This window comes from Nipponia nippon, unplaced genomic scaffold, assembly GCF_047370975.1.
Source record: "Nipponia nippon isolate SJK-2023a ecotype South Korea unplaced genomic scaffold, ASM4737097v1 scaffold_5, whole genome shotgun sequence".
In the NCBI taxonomy this organism is placed as follows: Eukaryota; Metazoa; Chordata; class Aves; order Pelecaniformes; family Threskiornithidae; genus Nipponia; species Nipponia nippon.
In genome coordinates, this window is record NW_028262369.1 from 19,968,210 (window position 1) to 19,989,420 (window position 21,211).

At 37.0% G+C, this 21,211-nt stretch overlaps 1 protein-coding gene across 11 annotated transcripts in view; it reads left to right on the top strand.

The window, feature by feature from the left end:
* MRTFB (myocardin related transcription factor B) overlaps positions 1–21,211 on the top strand; it is an 88,567-nt gene that overhangs the window by 22,834 nt on the left and 44,522 nt on the right. For 6 of the 11 annotated variants that reach the window (XM_087730695.1, XM_087730699.1, XM_087730694.1 and 3 more), the window contains exon 3: positions 576–793. In XM_087730695.1, the coding sequence (XP_087586821.1) occupies positions 640–793 (154 nt within the window). In that variant the 5' untranslated portion in view covers positions 576–639. Of the gene's footprint in view, positions 1–575; positions 794–14,853; positions 15,195–21,211 lie in introns of those variants that run through there. The other 5 variants (XM_087730700.1, XM_087730702.1, XM_087730697.1 and 2 more) reach the window with 2 other exon arrangements.

The window sequence follows — 21,211 nt, forward strand, 5'->3', positions numbered from 1 at the left end:
AAGTAGCTAGTAAGCAATGAAATCAGTTTGAAAAAAGTCATGGAAGAAAGCCTTCCTTGCTGGAGAGATTAAAGATAAGAACTAGTTCTAATATAGTTCTTTGGTGGTATGAAGTCCTGTGTTAATACCAAAGTTGATTTTTGATCCAAAGGAAAGTTATGCAGTGCTTCAAAATATTAAAAGCCGTTTGTATGTTATCATATATTAATTCAGCATTCTTTAATATAAGCTACTGAAAAAAAACAATGTTTTACTGATAAATGGGCTGTGTGACTTGCTACGAGGTAGAGCACAGGAGCTTCCGGACATCCATATTGAGAGTTAACACTGTGTAATTTTTCTGTCAAAGTGAGCAGAGAAACTGTCCTGCTTCTCAGAACCAACTGACTGTTAAATTGGTTGTAAATACATTGCTTGACTATATTTTTGCAAACCCATAATATTTGTGGAAAAATAGTAGATAATGTATATACCATTTTAAAGTTGAATTTTGTGTGCAACGGAACTGACCAAAACCAAACACTGAACAAAAAAAGTAATGTGTCTAAGTGATTATTTTTTTTTCTCTTTATTAGTTTTATCAACTATAGTGTGATTAAGAGACCACTTGCTCTCCCTGTCTCCAGACGATTTACCACAATGGATCACTTGGGGACAGCGGATGCGGAGGACGACGCTGGATCACTAACGCGGCTCGCTCCTAGTCCTCACAGCGAAGCAGTTGCGCATGAGTTTAAGGAACTCTCATTGCAGCCCAATCAGTACTTACCTCCTCTTAATGAACGGAAGAATGGTGAGTGCAAAAGTGACTGTTCTCCTTTTCTCTACATTACTTAAATGTTTTCTATGGGAATAATGATGTTTGTTTGCTTTTTTCAAATAACATGAATTGACTCTTTTCACTTGCTCTTCCCAAACTATGTTATGTAGAGTTAAAGTGCTACAGTGTTTGTTACGAAATCTGTCCTGATCAGCTTCACCTGTCGTGGCAGCCTGTAAGTCTGACTTCAAAACTCCAGCTGGAATACTTTGTCAAGGCATATAGAATGGAGTTGTTTTTCTTTTTAAATAGTTTTAAAACCACAGCTAGTGTATAACAGAAGTGTTCATTACATATTTTTGAGAGCTGGGATAATTACCAAGAACAGGGTTTTTTTCTGCAAAAATAATACAGAATCGGAAGTTTCACATTGTATCCCAGAAAGTTTAATTCACCAGATAGATAGTTTAAGGTTGAACAACGGAAGAAAAATAGGATATACATTTTGGGAATCTTTCCAGTATCTTTCCTTGTTGTTGATGTTGGCATGGCAACTTAGCAAAAAAAGTGTTTCCACTGTTACAGTAAGCATCAGGAAGAATTAGGTCTGAATCCAAATGTAGGCTCGTTTTTATTGGGGAAAAGGCAGGAACCTTTCTTTTTTTTTTCTGTGGTGTTTGTTTTCTCACACGAATATCTTCTAATAATGAAGATTTGTTTTCCAGTATTTGTAGTAAATAGTGGGAACATTGAAAGTATGCAAATGAAGTATTTGGTTTTTGAAGCATTTTTTTAAAATCAGTTTAGCTGTCTGTTGTAATAGTATAAGCATTAAATAAGAAGAAAACTATCTGAATATCCCAGCTTTAAAGCAGAAAAAATGGGGATATATACTACTAGGATGTATGTATATCAAATACCTAGGGATAGGTCCAAGTCATGGTATTCTCTGTTTCAGAAAGACATGGAATAACATAGACATCTATGATGTCTACAAAAGACATCTATAACCAAGATGGTCCTGTTTACACAATGAGGGACTAAGTCTATGGTGCTTTGTGTACATACCCTCAGTATTATATAGCACTCCAAGAAAGAAAAATGTAATAAAGTGAAGGGAGGAGAGGCTTAGGCTTAGCTTATATAAATGTGGAATGGCAACCTCTTTGAATACTTGAGCTTGTCTTTTAAAATTGCTTCCTTATTTTTTTCCATGTATGAAGATCCAGAAATACGGAATACTATGTTAACTGATACAATGTATTCAAAGTATTTTAAACTAAGGGACCTGTAGCTAATTTATTAATATTTTGGCTCTACATCCTTAAGAATTATTTGTGTAAGGCATAAAAAAAAATTGTAAATTGGGAGACATTAGTTTTTGTTGGCTACGATTGGATGTTAAATTGATAATAGTATGTCTATACCAGAAGCTTGTTTTAAGACAGCTTACAACATTTTACCTTTTTATCAAGGAAGCAACAGAAATACATATTTAAAGAAAGCTATTTCATAATGAGGCTAACAATGCCAACACTTAACTCATAAACCTCATTACAAAGAGAATGCAGTGGGGTTTTTTGCATCCTGTCTGTAATTATACTTCTGGAAAATTTGTTCATTTGTCTTTTTTTAATTGCCTGTAAAACCGAAATGGGTGACACAGGTATCTATGTTGAGTCTAAATAAGTCAAACTTTTCATTTCTGAAGGTTGCTACCACAAGAATGCACTAAATTAAACAGAAAAAATCCCTTCTAAAATGGCAAGCTTGTAAATTTCTCTTTTGACAAACCTTGCTATGACTGTGTTAAGTACATATTTATCCCTGTCACTTAATTTCATTGTTTTGTTATCTTCCTGCCCTTACTAATAAAGATAAATTGTCAACCAAGGAGTAAAACCAGGCATGCAGCTTCAGGTGCTAAACTTCCTCATGTTTGCTCTTTAGTCTTTCTTTTTTAGTTCTTCTCTATTGGACTTTGTTCTTTTCTTAGGCATTCTTCCCATAACTTGAAAGTATTTTTGTGGTTTCATGACTTAGTGAAATAAGTTATAGGTAGGTTTTGTATTGTCTTCATATATAATCTGCTGCTTGTTTATTTTCCAAAGAAAAGGCAGCGGGAAGCGATTTTAATGCTTAAGGGCTCTGGCTTGTTGAAATAACAGAGGAGATTTTCATAAATAAAGTGGTGGTGGGGAAATGAATAATTTGAGAAGCTACCTCTCACTCCTCTGTGCCAGTTGACTTAAGAACCATTGCCCTGTTACTCTTCTCTTCATTATTTATTATAATTCCTCTCATGACCTAGGATACTTTCGAGCATTTGTCCATAGTAAGTATCAGGCCTCCCACAAAGATTTTAATGTCTTCTTTGAGGAAGAGATTGTATGAAGTTCGCATAATGGGCTGCGGCCTCACTTCGTCTGTGTCTTTTGTGACAAGACTAAGTCATCTGGCTGGGCCTGGCCAAAAGATTAGGCATTGTTTTCAAGGCCATTATTAGCACAACCCTATTGCTTTTGTAAAGGAAAAGGCTCAACAATCTGCAAGGCAGATTGAGAAATCATATAATTGGAGGAATTTTTGGAGGAATACAGTCTGATAGACATGAAAAAAGTGTTTGATGGACACTGGTGCAATCCCCTATCCTTTTCAGCTTTATAGACCTTTCTAATGTTGCTTAAGCTTCCTGCCACTGAGAGAGTCTGCTTTAGTAGTATTTAGATAATCCCTAAATTAACTTAGGAGGAGCCTCCTAGTTCTTTGCCTGTCCTTATGTGAAAGATCTGACAATATCTGACTTTATACTGGCTAGCTGCTTTTGTTCCTGGAAGATATGAACGTTTGTGCTCAAATTGCTTTCTTAAATCAACGAAAAGAGGTTTGGACACTCTCATCCTCCAGAGCACCCAAACTATTGTTCACTCATAATTTCAGATTTAGTAATTTTGGTTAATTTGGTTAAAAAGGATTTTTTTGTAAAATGATGAAAGTCAGAAGAAAATTTGTAAAAGTAAAATTTGAAGTTGATGGTTTCATATTAAAAGTAGCTTTAATACTTAGTCTTTGTTTTTACTTTTTACCAAAACTGGATTTCTTCAGAAATATTTTAACATGTCACTGTTTTATAAAGTCTGTAAGCATAAGAGATTTTAGTACACAGAAATACAGTGGCACTTAATACCAAAAAATCTGAAGCATAGAAGTTCTTTTTGTTCAATGTTTTTATGCAGTAAGCATTAGTCTTACTGTTAGCTTTGGTAGTGATCCTTTAAACCTTTTGTTTACTTGAATGAGTCTTTTGGCAGTAGTCCAGTAGAAGGCTGAATTGTTCTAGTATTGTTCTGCATAGTGCTGTTAAGCTGGCTTGCACAAGTTAGTACAGAAACTGCATTTCAAGCTTTTCCAATGACACTAGAAGTGTGGGAGGCTTAGGCTTTGGTTTGGTTTTGTTTTACACGGAGTCACAGCAGGGTAACAGAAACGTACAATGAAATTGCACGTGCATGCCTGGCGAGCCAACAGTCGAGATGTTACTGCTTCGTCCTTTTTTTACATTTTGCTCCTCTTCCCCTGCCCAGTCTGCCCCCAGCGATCACAGTCATACAGCAAAGCTAGCATAAGAGTTCAGGTGAGCATAGCCAGTATTTTTTGGTACAACATCTCATGGCTTAGATTAAGTTCCACTGGAACTGTTGTCCCTTGAGTTGACAAAGGAACACTTATATGCTCTGCCAACTCTATTGAAGAGGTTGTAACTTACAGTAGAGGATCAATAGTAAACAAGTTGGAAGGCAATAGCATCTTAAGCTTCTCCAGCCATTTACTATATGCAGGTGTTTACTCCGATTAAAGACAAACGGATAATTTCTTTGGGGAGTGAGAGGGAGAAGGGCAGCAACATGTTCTTGTCCTCTCAAATTTCAGACAGATGTCTTCCATCGTAGAAGGTCTAGGAAACACAAATATTAACCAATTAATGTTTCGTATTTTAATAGCAGAGCAAGTAATGGGAGTTTTCAAGCTGATGTGCTGGATAAAGGTTTTATTGCAGAGCTGAAATACTTCAGCTGAACCGTCTCTAAAGCAAACACTTTAATTATTTGGGGTTAGAGCAATGAACTGTTTATAGATGGTAACCTTGTGTATATATTTGGGTGTAATAACAAAGAATCATCTTTCCAGGATGTTGTATGTTGGTCTTCTGGACTGTCACAATTTGAAGTTTTCCCTTTTTCTTTTGAGCAGTTTTCAAGTTAATGGCTGTGGGCAATACTGGGTTACTAACGAAATTAATTTCAGTTTCTCATTAGTCTGCATCTTTCTGGATAAGTAAGCAATACATACAGTGCATTGATCATGTAAACTTGTGCAGTGTTCATTGCAGCATGTTATCGTGCCTGTTCTCTGGAGGCCAACTCTCGTTCCACTTGGCAAAAGTTACCTTTTCATTGGTTCTGCTTTTCGTACTTGTCACCTACTGAGTGGACACCGAAGACTTGCCTGTGATTCTGGCAGTCTAATGGCAACCACTGGTGTATAGTCCATGTCTGTCATGTAAGCAGTTGGACTCCTCATGTAAATAGAGGTTGGGAAACAGAACGCCATGGCCTTAAGAAGCTCTTGGTTTGCATCCCTGCCTGAAGGATGCTAGGTTGTGTACACTGTATTTGCTTTCTTCAGTCAAGCCGCTGCATCCTTAGGAAAGACAGTGGTTGGGGGAAGAGAAAAGTGACATAGATGAGGCTCTTCTTTAGGATCAGGAGGGAGAAAATTGATGACTAGGTGTTGTTTAGCTGGACTGCAGTGGAGGAAGAATGACAGAGTAGCAGGCAGCACAGCACAGCTGAAGTACTAGTCAGAACAATACGCTACCCACGCACCGTACCAGTTTCACAAGCTTCTGTCTGAGAGCCAGGAGGTGGCAAGGGAGGGAAGGATAGGCTGTCTGCTGCTGACAGCAGGAGAGTGTATGGGAATGATGCTGCTTGCAGCCTTCCAACCTCCTGTTTCAGAGGCAAAGGGTGGGAAGGGATTGCGCATGTAGATACCATCAAAAAAAGGAAGCACTGCATGAGCAAAGCTTTTTGCATGCTGAATTAGTACTTTCCTAGAATTGGTGAGCATGCCACTTTGGCTGGTAGAGGTAAGTGTGAAGCTCTGGGTGTCAGGAGCCATGCAATCATAGTTGTTTCAAGGTGCCTGTAAAATTAAAAGGCCCTAGCTTCTATGTTTTACAGCAATCTCTCTTGGCTTTGCAGTGGCTTCCTTAACTATCCCACTGTGCCAGAATCTCCTTGTGACAGTGGCTACTAGTTTCTGAAAAAGAGACACACGTAAGTTACTCTTGTGCAGTTGTTAGCCACAGATGAGATCCTGGTTATATTCTTGTAAAAGGGATAGAGAATTGGTTGGCTCCTCTATGGGCCGTTGACTGTCCTTTAGCACTCTTGTAGGTCTGCTTGAGCTCTTTGTCTTGGCTATAAATCATTTTGGATTGTGAGTGCGCCCGTTCTCTATCCTCTGCATTGTGTGGAGAAACAGTTTTGTTCCAGCTAATGGAAGCTAGTGGGTGTCTGCTTCTCTAATCTCAGAACCAAAGTAGATATGGAATTGCGTTCTGGTTCTGTTTGGGGTTGCGTATCTTGTACTGAAGGAGGGTAGAAAAGGTTGTGATGTGCCTACCATGGCTATCTGCTAGATCTCGCTCTTTGATGGCTAGCCGCTGATATTCTACAGCAGAATTGAGCTAATTGAGAAAAGAGCTGAGAGTCTTGGATGTTTCGTCAGGAAAAAAGCCTTGGGACAGCGAAGATCTTAAAGTAAAAGCAAGACTGGTAAAATCTCTATTAGAAGAAATTAGTGCCTGTGGCTGCATAAGAGCAATGACGTTTAGGAGCAAAGACCTTGAGGCGCTCAAGGTCAGATGAGGATGACAGTTTCCTATGGGGCCGCTAGGGCTTGTGGGGAACTGTAGTGAATTAAGGCAAAGATGCAACACACACCCCTCAACCGTAACAAAAAAACCCACAAACCCAAAAAACCAAACCAAAATGAAAACAATTACTCCAAATGGTGTATATTGAGTCCTCCTTAAGGACCAGTCGAGCCAGCTGCGAGACAGACAGTTCTGAAAATAACTGAATGAAATCTACATCACACTTAACCTAATGATATTACTTAAATAAATTTGATGAACCAAGGGAATTTTTCTGGCATCTGAAAGAGCCGTGGGTATATTAGTTTGCCTGTTATCTCTTATCTTCCTCTCCCTCATTATGTAGCACTGGTAACATGCATTCTTGGCATAGCTTTATGGCTTCTGAACAAATTCTTAATCCTCTGTGCAGTTAATAGATTTGAAGCTACAAATTTGATACTAGGGAATCAGGTGAAATTTGGGACTTTCTCCTTGTATCTGTGTACAACAGGTTTTTTCCACTCTTTTGAAATCTGTGATTAGGTGTATTTTTCCTCTCCTAATGGTACATAGGTACGTTACTGTGCTTAGAAGTTATTTTCTTGAGAGAATTGGGGGAGATAAAACGGAGAAAAGATGGCTAGTGGGAAGACTAGAGAACAACAAATGGAAAACTTAGTTCTGATTAAAGTAATAGATTGGCACAGAAGATAATTGGAAATGTCAACTTAAGTTCAGCAGTTTCATAGTCACTAAGCTGAAAGCAATGAGATCTGGAAAACAGCATACAGATATTCTGATTAATACCACCGCCCCCACAACAAAACAAATAAAAAACCACCAAAAACCCCAAAGTAAGTATATTCTAAAAGACCTATCTAGATATAGAAGTATACAATTTATGTAAGTTTACAATAGAAGTATGCGTGTATGTGTACATATAGATACAGTATTTTGTATATATAATGTGTGTATGTAGAAGAATGGTTGCCAGGAGAGGTTGTGGAATCTCCAGACATGGAGATATTAAAAATCTGACCGGGCATAGTTCTGGGCAGCCTCTTCTGGCTGACCCTGCCTGAGCAGGGGGTTGGGCTAGGTGATCTCAAATGGTTGCTTCCAACCTCGACAATTCTGTGATTTGTCTTTCCTTTAAGGTTTTAATAGTCCATGGAACATCCAGTGCAAATATTCTACTAAATAATCCTTTGTAAGAAGACACAGCATATTGTAATTAATATATATTTGTCTCTGTGTTTTGGGGGTTTTTTTTGGGGTGCTGTGGTTTTTTGGGGAGTTTGGGTTTGGGTTGGGTTTTTTGTTTGTTTGTTTTGTAACAAACAGTGTCAGTAGAAGAAACAAATGTCTTTTCATGTGTGGATTCTTTTGGTCTCCTTGTAAATATTTGAATGTTGTCTTATCTGTTATGAGGTGAGAGAGCAAACTGAGTAGGTACTGATTTCCCAGTAAGTCTGTCATTGGTACTGCCAGTTCCCACAATCCTAGCATTCCCAGGGCATCAGTCAGTGTCTACAAGGAACAATTTTCAAATATTAAAGCATGTGAAAAGACATACAGGCCAAAGCTCAGAGCTCTCTAGGGACTGTGACCTCTTAAATGGAATATATTCTGACATTTTCACAGGCTACATGAAAGAATTCCAGCAGGGTCATTCCATTTGGTAAACTTCTAAACAAACATTCTGTCATTTTAGTTTGATTTATAGATTTTTTTATTATTATTATTATCTGCTTATTGTGAAGAGATTAACATGGGAGACATGACCTGTGACTGACTCAATTTAAGGCATCTGGTATATATGAAAAGATCCTATAGAGGGCTTGGCATTTGAGTGATTACAGGAGATATGGAAAGTATGTTTTCCTTTAAAGAGATCTCTTGATCAAACTGTCTTATTCTGACTCTTTTTTTTTTTTTTTTTTCTGAAATTCCTTGTGGATAACTAAATGCATAGCTAGAAAAGAACATTGAGTTAATTTTAAATTCCACTGTATAATTGTTTTAAATTGTTAGAACTAAATCCTAGCTGCATATGTTATAGTTGAAATGTTAGCTTGTGATACAGCCACTACAACAAGGTAATGTAGTGCAAATGGAACTGGTAATTGATGTGCAGTACTTACTAGATGAGCCTTTTGCAAATCGTAGGTAGCATGGTGGATGACCAAATATTGTCCTTTAAAAAATTATATTTTTATATATAGTTTTTTATATATATGCAGTTATATAGATATATATATGCAGTGGTATATATGCAGCTAAACATATATGCATATTATATACATGCAGTTGAACAGATATATAAAATATAGTTTTGTGTATATTATATATACACTTTTAAAATATTTATTTATTTATTTAGATGTCTATATGGGCATGGCTGAATGGTAGGGAATTTTCAGTTAAAGAGTGAACACTGCCAACGTATGTCCTCCTGTAAAAGGAATTTGTGCAGATTTTAGTGGGAGAAGTAGAACATGCAGACTTATAAATTTGATGTCACTGTAAGTGTTTGGGATTTTTCTGGGAAGAGTAAGTGAGGTAGGTGCTGACCGTAATTTGGATTGTTTGGGTCTTGGTTACCACAACAGTGGAGAATATAGGGAGAAGTCTCCAGTCCTTCTGAGGTAATTCCTTAGTCACAGCATAGTACACAATCCTATTTCAAAAATTACTCAAATTTTTCATTTGACTTTTTGAAAAAAACAAATAGAAAGATATACTTGATATTTTACTAGCAAAAGAATATGAAGATGAGAGACTTGAATGTTTTGGGTTTTGCCTATTTATCTTAGATACAAGCATAAGACTGTCTGTATGAAATTTACTGCTGAGTTGTTTGACAAATGTCTTAAGTGTTCAAAGCAAAGAACTGATTTACTGGCATAGAGAAAAAAGGGTTTTTTAATAAAACAAGAAGGCAGAATAGAAATCTATTGTAAGTGGCAAATGGGGGATTAGGGAATGGGAACAAACGAAAAAACCCAAAGCAAAAACCCTTAAGTTAAGAGTTTGATGTAACATTCTTACTGTTTAAAGAAGTAATAAAATAAATTACAGCAAGGATTATTTAAATGAATGTTTTCGTTTGTGTAGTCAGAGAACCATTTTCCTATCTGAAGAAATTATTACGCAATGATGAACAACTGGATTATCCTAACACAACAATAAAGGAGCAAGAAATTCGTCAAGGTGTGCGTAAAGTCAAGATGAAATAGATGTTTGAATAATTAAGCTTTTTTCCCCACTTCTTGTGGTAGTGAAATAGATGAAATATCTAAGGCTGTTCTAATTTTATTTTTTTTTTTTTTTGTCTAGAGTGTAAATTGATCTGTAGTAGGGTTTTTTAATGGCATTGCAAAGGAATGAGCTCCATATGATGTGAAGAGTTGGAATGTACTGTTAAAGCAATTGTTGCTCAGTTAGTTCATGTTTAATGAGGTTGTAAAGTTGCTCACAGTTAGTGATCTCACCAGATCACTGATACTTGACCAGATCTGTTCTGAGTGGCAGACAAGCAGGCACTGTGGAGGGCACAATGTTGCTGCATTGTTTCCTCCTGCACATTGTGATTTTGGCGAATATGCATTAGGCACTTCCTCTCTTTAAATAATGCTTTTTCTGTAGCCTGAAGGTTGGCAGAACACTTGAAAATATGTGTTGCAGGAGGATGGAAAGAAAAAGCATTAATTACATTAGATTAAAAGCAAAAAAAAAAAAAAATATTAAAAATGTGCAATACGTTGCTATTAAATGTTACTGGATTTGGTTTATGGAACTGACAGGGATATTCCATTCTGAAGCCTTTTTTTCTTCATTTCACCCACTTGTATACAATATATACAACTTAAACGGAAATTAAAATGAGAGGTACTTCTACACTCTGAAGATGGTGCGAATTCCAACAGATTTAATTTTTATTGAAACAAAAAGCTTGTTGTGTATCTTTTACTTCAGCTTCTGGTTTTGATGCGCTGGTGCTGTTTGTAGTTGCGTTTAAACCATAATTGATAGATACAACGTGCACTGCTTAAGATTTTCTTTTAGCTGAAAGAGATACTTATGTTTTGTTGTTTGACAGAAACTAGTGTTTTGTTTCTAGCTCATTACAGGTTTCTGTATGATCCTCAGTGTCATTTAGCTATTTGTACTATTAAACATAGCTCTTTGGAAACAGGTACATGTTCAAATCAGAGAGGTTATACATCCAATATTTACTTTAGAAATGAGTAGTTCTCTATCCTTTATTGCGAAACCTTCTGTATTTAAGTACACAGTCAGCAGCAGAAAGACAAGATGAAAATTTAGCAATTTGATAAAGTTTTTTGGCCTGTTTATTAATAATGCCATCAATTTCAAATTACAATCCAAATTCCAGTTGCCTTTTAGAAACTGAACACAAACTGAGTGGAGTTGAAAGAGCCCGAGCTTTTTTTTGTATATATTTTATATTTCATGGGTTGTGTGCTATTTGTTGTGTAACTGCTAAAATAAAGAAAAGCCTTTAGAGTAGTCAAAGAACAAACAAGTTGCTATTGTTTCACTAATACTTATTCTAAAGGATTTTTTGTTATAGGACAAAACGGGTAATTTGAATGGGAAAGTATTAAGTGCCCGCCATTGAAGTCTTTCACCAGTTCTTCTAAGATAAGTATGGAATTAGCATCCTTTAAAACCAACAATTAAAGTAACTGCTGTACAAAGCAGTTTTTGTATGTCAAAACTATGACCTTCAAGACAGATACTATGCAAACATAGGAAGTATGTTTAAAGTATCAACATGGTGTTGGTGGCGGATGACGGAGCTTCTGCTATTTTGCAAGAGCTTAAGAAATTACTATCAGATTTGAAAGTGCATAAGTAAATCTGAGAAGTCGGTATGGTGCTTTAGCAGTCAAAGGTAAGAACGTATGTGAAACGTCCTAGAAGAGTTACAAATTCATTTTATTTAGCAGGGAACAGGGAGCTCGTAACTGGCAGGTGGATTGGCTCTCTGGGGATCATGAGGAGGCACTGTGCCTTGATTCACATGGGACCTGCTTGTGACTGGAAGACACCTTTGAACAACTGAGTATTGTTAGTTAGCAGATGAATTTAGTACTTCAATGTGCTAACCACCTAACAGTGTTTCTGTTCCTTCTAGTACAGTTCGTAGGAATGTGAGAAAGTCGCTCATAAAAACATGCACTTTTCCCATGTTACAGTGCTGCAGCTACAGCTACTGAGCTGGTGGTTGTGAGATGCCCCCGGGTGCCTGTGACACTGTCTCAGAATTTTAGACTTTTCTAATAGATAGGTTGAGACATGGTGATTATTTCTTCTTTGAAGCCTTGTCACTAAAAATAGTAGAACTGTATTGTTGATCACTCAAGTAACCGGTATATCCAAATTATTAGTTGAGGTTGGATTAATGTATATTCAGGGTTCCTGGGAAAACAAGTTGTTGTTGGAATGAGAGTCCTTTTTTATGATGTGAGGGATAAATGTCGTTCTTCATGCAGGGGTTTAAGAGAAACTGTTCCATGGGCAGAATGTCCAGGTGTTCTATGAATCTGAATCTGAACAAAAACCGTTCTCTTCTTCCAAGGTATCTTTTCTTCCTCTTCAGTTGTTACATCTGCCCCTGCCCCAACTATTCAATATTGTACAGCATTTATTGGCAACTACAATATTTGGTTACTTGGAAAATACACAGCATCATTTTGACCATTCATCTCTCCTAGTCTGCCCAAGAATTTAATCATTCTTATTTCCCATAAATTCTGTGATTCCTGCTTTTTTTCATAAAGATTTTGCAATTTACTGTTGAGATTTTGATCAAACTTCTTAAAGGTGTTTTAAAATATTAATCCGTATGTTAGCTTGTATTGAACTGGGAGGTGAATTTGAAACAAAATATTATGCTTAACTCCAAGTGGCTGAAGCATAAGCATATTTGTTTCTGTAAATTCTGCTGTGGGGTGGATACCCTTGAAAAAGGGGAGGAGTGGATAGCAGGAACTTCATGCTACAAAAGCTCATCTTTCTGAACAGGTGAGAAACACTCATCAAGGCTTGAACTGCTGTTACCCACCTGCTGTTACTGTGATCCAGCATTCACTTGAGCACCGGACACTCTTAATTTATATAAAGCACTATAAACAGATAGGAATGGATAGAACTATCTTCAGAACTATGACATTGGAGGAAAATTTATGACTCCTTGGGTTCTTTAATTACACACTTCCGTATTAGTATGTTGATTTTTTTAATTTCTAAATACTCTGTTCTCTGAATCATTTTGAAATTGCTTCAGACCAAATTACCGATTTTTCAGAAAATGTGTGAAGTGCACTGTACCCTTCCCATAAACCAATTTCTGCTGTTAGGTGTTGTTATACTGTTAGAATATAATTAATCCATCCAAACTGTTAACTTCTCTGTGGGTACAAGAAAAATGAGGAGTTATAATCTGGTATATCCATAACTGTGTAAGATTCTATTTATTGACTGTGTCAGATCTTCATATAGGTTTCTTAAACAGTCTGTGTTTGTATTCTGTCTGGATTTTTTTTTTCCCTGAATGTGTGGAGATTCTCAACAGTAATATTGTTCCTCATGCATAGTAAGTGTTCTGGCTGCAGGCAGTGAGGAAGTTCATTTGATTTATGAAGTTCTTTCATGGTAATTTTTTTTTCTTGTGTTCAGTAAAAATCACTGCAAAGGCAGATGTATTGGAATAGTCTATAATTTGTATTTAAGCAAAATCTAATTTAAGGTGTTAATTTTTATACAAATGATGTGCAAAAAACAAATCTTTAGGCTGGGAATGCTGCCTCAAATAATTTATGCTGAGAGAGTTTTTCTTTTGCCTGTTTTTCAGCTCCTTAGATGTCACGAAGTTGATAAGATCTAGTAAGCTCACGTCTCCTTTGAATCTGCAGTTCCGAGTAGGTGTAGGTCTCCCTTCTCCCAGCAGCAGGGAGGTAGGGAGAGGCTTACTAGTCCTGCTGGCTGTGTCAGGCAGCCCCACACCCCACGGTATCAATTGCTTGCCCCGGGACTGCACTGTGAAGGTGAAGAGTCGGTATTGAATGGTTGTCTTGTAGAAAGATCCAAAGAGGCAAGATGATTTTTTTTTTTTTCCTAGTTTCCACTTTTACAATTCTGCATCAGGTGTTTGTTATTGCAGATAGATCTTTTCAAATCTGATGCCATAAAAGTGAAACAGTTTTCTGAGTGGAGATGTCCTTTATAATTTCAGGCTGAAGGATTTAAAATACAAAGTAGGGGTGTGGAAAATCTGTATAATGATAGCATTTTTAGGCCAAACGGAAGGGAAAATGCACCTGCTAGAGTTAGTTGTTGACAGGTAGTGACTACTTAAAATTATGTATAGTTTATTTTCTCTAAGTACATGAAATGCAAACTAGTCTGCTGTTCCCTCATGGCCAATGCCAGATAATTAGAGGGGATCCCTTTCCCCAGAACCTTCCAGGTTGACACTGAAGTTGATGACACATGTAAGATAAATGGGATATGCTGGAGAGAATGGCAGATCAGGAGCTGTGGGAGGAAATACTCCTAAAACTGCTGGGAATAATGAGATGTGTAACTGTAATGCAAAAAGGAAAATAATAAAATACTAGGGTTTTAGATATTTACAACAAGGAACAGAATTTCTCTTATACTGCAAGGAAAGACATGGAAAAAATCAATGGTTTTTCACTTACCTCTGCTAGATAAATGTCTCTGAAACAAGACCTGGGGCTGGGGCGGGTGGGAAGGTTCTTCAACATAACTTTTTCAAATGCCAATGTGCAGCTTTATTTACTGGTGAAACTTAACGAGTAATGAATGTGCCAGTCAGGCAAAGATAAAGTATTTCTGCTGCCGGCAGCAGTGTTCAGAGTAGTGGGGGAAGGGGGAAAAGGGAGAGAGTCCTCAGCAGCAGTTTGTCTTAGGTATCAGCGAGTGCTGCTCCTTCAGCAACTGCTGGATTTATTTTTAACTGCTTGACTCATTCTTTGTCAGATGATTGACCATCAAGCCGCATATTGAAACACGAATGTGCAGAGGAAGCAAGCACAACTAAAGGAAAAGGGGGAGTGGTTGTCTGGGAAAAGAGGTGGGATTTGGGAGTTCTGCTTCACAGGCTCTGTGCCTGCTGTCTGAGTGAGTTACAGGCTCCAAAGCACACTGAGCGTACCGCAGGTCAACCTAGAAAGTGAAGGATGATGGCTGCTTTCTTCGGCTGCACAAAGGCGCAATTGGTCATTTATTAGGAGAAGGGACCTGGAAGCAGTGTTCGGGACAGGAGCGTACTGCTTGGTGACAAATTAATATTTTTTTTCCTATGCTGGATGTTGCCATTCTAAAGGATTCTCATCATGATCGATAGCTCCAAGAAGCAGCAACAGGGCTTTTCCGAGATTTTACCTGCAGGAGATGTTAAGCCACTGAAGGAGAAGGAATGCCTTGAGGTGAACAGCCAGAAAAGTCTCAAGGAAGGTCAGTCACTTGCTGGTCGGGGGACAGAAAATGCAGAAGTACTGGGCAGATTCAGTTCCCCAGCATTTGTGGTGTAATGCTGTATGTCGGGAAGAATTTTTGTACATTAAATTAGGTATTGTTTTCCCTCTTAAAAAGATTTCTAAAAGCAAAGTTTAGAATTTACCTGAGACTATTAAAATAACGATGATGCTAGCTTGATAGAAGTTGTAGTATGAAGAAAAATGAGCAATTAAGTACTCTTTTTTTCAGAGTAACATTTAGTGCTGAATTAATGAAATACTCCAAAATTGTCCTGTAAATATTGCACAAAATGCTTCAAAATGTCACTACTGAAATAAATATAATGAAATAAATGTCATTAAATATGACACTATTAAAAATAAAACCCCACAAACCTTTAGTTTTAGACATGTGTTACCACCTCGTTTTCAACAGTGCTTTTCTCATCTGCCTATCTCTAGAATTCCCTTCTCCCCTCACACTTTAAATTAGATTTGACTCTGCTTTCCAGTTGTATGCTTTTCAAATTATGTTATGTCTCCTTAAATGATTGTTTTTAGACTGTGCATTAAATTGATACAATGCACAAGCATCAGTTTGTAAAATAGCAATAGTCTGAAGATATTTGGAGTGTTATTTAAAGCTGACAAATGGTACTATACCAGAGTCATCTAAAGTAGTATTTGTTAGACTGTGGCAATAATACTGCTGAGACATGGAAGTTGTCTTAATCTTTCTAGCTGGAGGTATTCTTCTAGCTGGCCTGTGTTAAGGAGGAGAAGGAAGAGACCTCTTGAGGTCAGCTGCCAGCTCTGCACACAACAGTTTGTTAACCGGTGTATGTTAACACACCAGGCTCTTTGCAGTTCAGGACTCAAACTCCAACTTCTTAATCAGTCAGAAACAAACTCTGTTTGTAGTAGACAAAATTGCTTACTTCCCTTTACAGCCCTCTGCCTTGGCTTTTACTCCAGATCTCTCTGGATTGTCTGGTGATTCAGAGATTTCTTCCTGGGTGTTGTGGCAAGACTGCTGGTTTTGCCCCTTCTACATGAGATCGTGCCTTTCTCAGAATTTAAATGCTGGGTTTGTTTGGGGGTTTTGTTTGTTTGTTTTTAAACTTGGATCTTAATAACGTTTAAAATAGCAAAAAGATAGCCCATATTCATTACTGAATTCAGTAACCGACAGTTTATTTTAAAAAACCCTTTACTTAGCTCTAAGTTAGGGCTTGAGAAAACACTGATTTTTATATAATGTACTGATACCAAAGGTTTCTTATTGATTGGAAAGAGAGATAATAAGTTGAGTGTTGGTGCCTGTGGCTGTGGTTGAGCGCCTAACAGTTCTGCTTCCTTTACTGCCTGAAAGTACTGCTTGAAAAACAGTGATTGAAGAGAAAAGGCCAACAGTGGCTTCTTTTTCATGGTGTGCACCTTGCACCTCCAAATAGGCGCAGTTAAACCTGCTGCTGCTACCTCTGAAGCTCTGTGGGGCAACAGGGACACAGAAAGAAGGCAAGGAAGTTGAGAGGGACAGAGGAGTGAGCATTCTGTTGTGGGAAACACTGTAGGAAAAAACCCCTGACTAATCTAAGCTACTAAGAAATAAAGGGGAGAAAGACATGAAAAAATGAGCATGGTGGATAGCGTAGGTAGGCTAATAAGTAACCGCAGTAATCATTATCTTCAGTCTTCTTTGAATATGTCAGTTATGTAGAAAGTGGATAAAAAAATGTACGTTACAATAATGATGGTCTGTCAGAGTAGCAAAAAACCTGCAATTATGGGACACTCTTCCAGTCTAAATTCATGAATATTTTAGAGTTTAAATTATTCAGTGCATAAAAGAAGATATAATTGTTTTCCACAATTACTATCTTATTTCCTTTTCTCTGTTTTAGTACCTGTTCTCCATTTTCACTTTTCCCCAGTGAATATTGCTTATCCTTTTTTCTCTCCTAAGTTTGGCAGCCTAATAATTAAAATAATGAACCTCTTTTTGAGAGTATGATTGACTACAGGATCTCCTCTTCCAGCCTTTCCTCTTTCTAAAGCTTAGAAAAAACAAGCATTTTCTTTCTTGTATATAGAATGAATTATTGAAAATATTGCAAATCTGCTTGATCTGCATCTAGAGAGACTAAAACAGAGCTTCACCTTTTCAGTTTATAATGTTACAAAATGTGTAGTTCAGGTATTTTGTAGATTTTTAAAAGTTCAGTTGCAGTTGTTAATTTCATCCTATGTAAATAACACTATAAATAACATAGTTCTTATTTTACAGAACAGTATATTCTAAATTAGCTTGTGGCATTCTGTCTCCCGCCCCCCCCCTTCTTTTTCCTTTAATTCAGATGATGGTGTGACTGGTTCTGCTACCTGAATCATCAACCGTTAAATGGTTAAATGGTTAAAACTGCAAAAATTAAAAGTGTAATTCTGTTGGGAAACCCAGATGAAGTACATAGAGGTCAAGTAATTCAGAAGGTGCTACAGCCTTTGCTTCATAATCTGTTTTGCACAGTTTGATAAATCTAAAAATCTAGAGATAGTACAGTGTGCTTATTTCAGCAGTGAGTACCTTATGAGAATTGTTAGGTGCAGTTCCTTTTTTACTTAGTATTTCTTTATAAGGAAAGAGACTTTTGATGGAAACATAAATCCCAGCACTGTCTTCAGCAAAATAATATTAAGAGCATTGGAAGGTTAGATTACAAGGCTAATTTTTTTTCTTTGCGTAGGCTAATGAATACTCTTAGAAGACACACGTTATAGCATCGTATAGCACAGGAGGAAATCCTCTTAATTGCCCTACTTTCTCGTAAACAACTCATATGTTATTGTTACATATTGTCTGTTCTGTGAAAACAGTTCTTAATTTTATCTGTTTTATCAAAATTATCTTTTGTTTGAGCAAGGAACAAAAATACTTTTTGGCTCTGAGGCCAATACAGTGCTAACTAAACAGCTTTTTCAGAAATTCCTGTAGCATTGACTTCTAATGTCAAGTAAGTGGCCAAAACATTTAGAAAATTCAAGTGAAAAGTCTTGAATGCAACCAGGACATCATTGTGCATATAGTTAGTAAGAAAGAGTTAGTATCATCAACAATGCATATATTAGGAATATATTTAGGTTGCAGATTAGAAAGTTTCTAACTGAGGAGTGAAGTGAATTTAGGAAGTCTTGCCTTGTACCCTAAATGGTTTTAATATAAAGATTGATGAGCTCCTGCAAGAGTGTATGACCATGCAGAACTCTTGAAGACACAGTATTAAATTGGTGAAACAAATCAGTATGGTGCTGTCTCAGGTGGGTTTTAAAGGGAGATTGGATCCCAGTTTGTTTGCACCATATTTTTCATATATTAATCTGGGCTTCAAAGATACCAGTTGCCTGCAGGTTACTGTAAGGAAAAAAATTAACCAGGAAGGAAATTTTCTTTCCACCCTGAAACATAATTTCTTTCCTGGATTTGTATTGCTTTTTAACTTTACTGTTTTGTGAGGAACTGGAGGCTGACAAGTACTAGAAACAGGATACAGGGTGGAATGAGTGAAGCACAGGGATTTTTCAGGTGCTTACTGGAAATGTCTTCATCCTGTCTGGTTAATAGATTACCAGATTTAGTCAGGAAGGATTTCTTCCCTTCCTCCCCTGCAATCAAATCAATATTGCATGAGAATTGTTTATTGAACAGAGTTCCTGCTATTGATGGCATGTTGAGTATTGGTGATATTCAACCTCTACCGCTCTCCTGCCGTGACATGTTAGACTTAAAGATTCTACTGCTGGTTTGCTGGTTTTGTTGGTTTTGATTTTTCTTTTTCTTTTTAAAAAGTGTTAAGTTTTGTTATATGGTGTTTAGAGGTGTTTTTGTGACCCCTTATCAGTGGCAGTCTATCAGGTATGTTTCTTGAGACACAGATAATGAGAAAAATACTGGGAAAAAAAATTATTATTCCTGTCATCTTAGTTAATAAAGGAAGCACTATAAATTCAGTGTACTGGTCCTGTGAGGCTGTGTTAAATTCTTAACTTGATGTATCTTGATGATCTATCATAAACAGTCTCTTTAATGACACTGGGATAATTCTGTGTCTTACAAATCAATCAGCACTTATTTTGCAAAATTCTCTTCTCCAGTGTAGCACTTAAATGAATAATAAATATGTGGTAATCCCATTATAATAACACATTCTTAAATACTTCACTAAGCCAAGGCCACAATGTATTAATTTGGTTTTGTATATAATCTGTATAGAATTAGAGGATACATTCGCTAACCAAGAGTCCTAAGGAAACTTGCTATGGCAACTACAAGATTTCTTACAGGTTTCATAAAGGGTTAGGATTAAGACTGCTGCTGCCAAAAGTAGGTGTAGTCTCATGCAGCCCTACCCTGCTTACTGCCAGCCTCTTTCTTGTGTCGGCATTAGTAATTATGCAACCCTGAAGTGAGAAGGATCAGTGAACAGGTATTACTGAAGACTGTTTGTTTCAACAGTGTTCGTTTTCAGCCAGATCAGAGCACTGACCTGACAGGCTGCATCTTTGCCAGTGTTGATGCAACAGAAGCAGCTGGGGTTGGAGGGAGGAAGAGACCTTTGTCTTTTCATCAGTAATCCTATCTTAGATCATATTATGTTATGAAACCACACTTTGAAACCACTGTCTGTTTTGTTGCTATGGTGGAGGTTTCCTCTTTCCCTTCACAAAGTATCCAACAAAACATGTATGTACCTCAGCCTTTTTAAGGCAAAGTCCTTTTTAATGCAGCAGCTTCACTGTCACTGTAAGCAATCTGACTCATCCACTGAGCAAGCATCTGCAGAAATCTGATGTTGTTGTCTACATGGCATAGTTGACACAATGCCATTGCTTACATCCCAGTTCGCAGTCAGGCATCTTAGTGTAAACCCACCTTCCTCGGTGTTTTGAATTAATGTGTAATCTCGTGAGTTGGAGGATCTGCTTGGGTGTGCATTTTATTTGCTGGCTCTACTGTGCCTAGGAAAAGCAGGGAAAATGGAGGTAGTAGCTTCTCGAGAGGGCTTGGCTGGAAATCATCTGTCATCATTCAATGTAATATGCTCCAAATTATCACAAAGCAAGTCTGTCGTAGATGTAGAATTTGAACACAAGTTTCATGAGTCCCTTGACAGAACACTTCTTGGCTGATTGTATCTGAGGAAATGCAAATTATTTTTTAAAAAAACAGAAGATTGTACTAAGCAGACGAATACTTGCAGGTTTAGAAAATGTAATTATTGTTAATGTACTTAAGGTATGCAATTTTACAGGATACTTGAAATGTAAGCTTTAGTTTATTCAGGCTTTCCGCTCAAGATGGTAGTGATTTTTCTGATTTTAAAGATTTAAACAGAATTGTGAGAAGTATAGATTTTGCTTTTTACATATACATGCATATATATATATATATATATTCTTGCCAGCAGACATTCTGGTAATTTGTTTGGAGGCTCGTGTATGTTCTGGCTTGTTTCTAAGCAACGTGTTCAATAGCAATAGCATACAATACAGATTGCCCTATATCCTAGTCATTTAAGCTTCTCAGCTGATGATATTGTTAAGCTTTGTATTTTTGTTTTAAATGTTAAGTTTACATTTAGCTATCTTTCTCATCTAGCTTTTCGTTTTCGACTTTCAGTATGATGATGTTACTTCTGGAAGCAGTTATGTGTACATTATTATTGGCTTACAGACAAAGGCTTTAAATCACAGTGGTATAATTTAAAAGATTTGGAGGTCCTGCAGGGTTTTCCTCCAGAATTCTGAAGAGATCATCTGAAATGGCCCTCAGTAGTCTCCACTCACATGCTTTGCATTTATGCAGAACATTTCTAAGCTGAAATGAAAGTATGACTGAATAATTGCTTAAAATGAGCATGCATCAGAGGCTATTTAACTTTTCTTAATTATTTTTGATATAGCCTTAGCAGAAAAATCACATATACAGTAATGGAAAAAAGATCATTAAAAGTATATAAA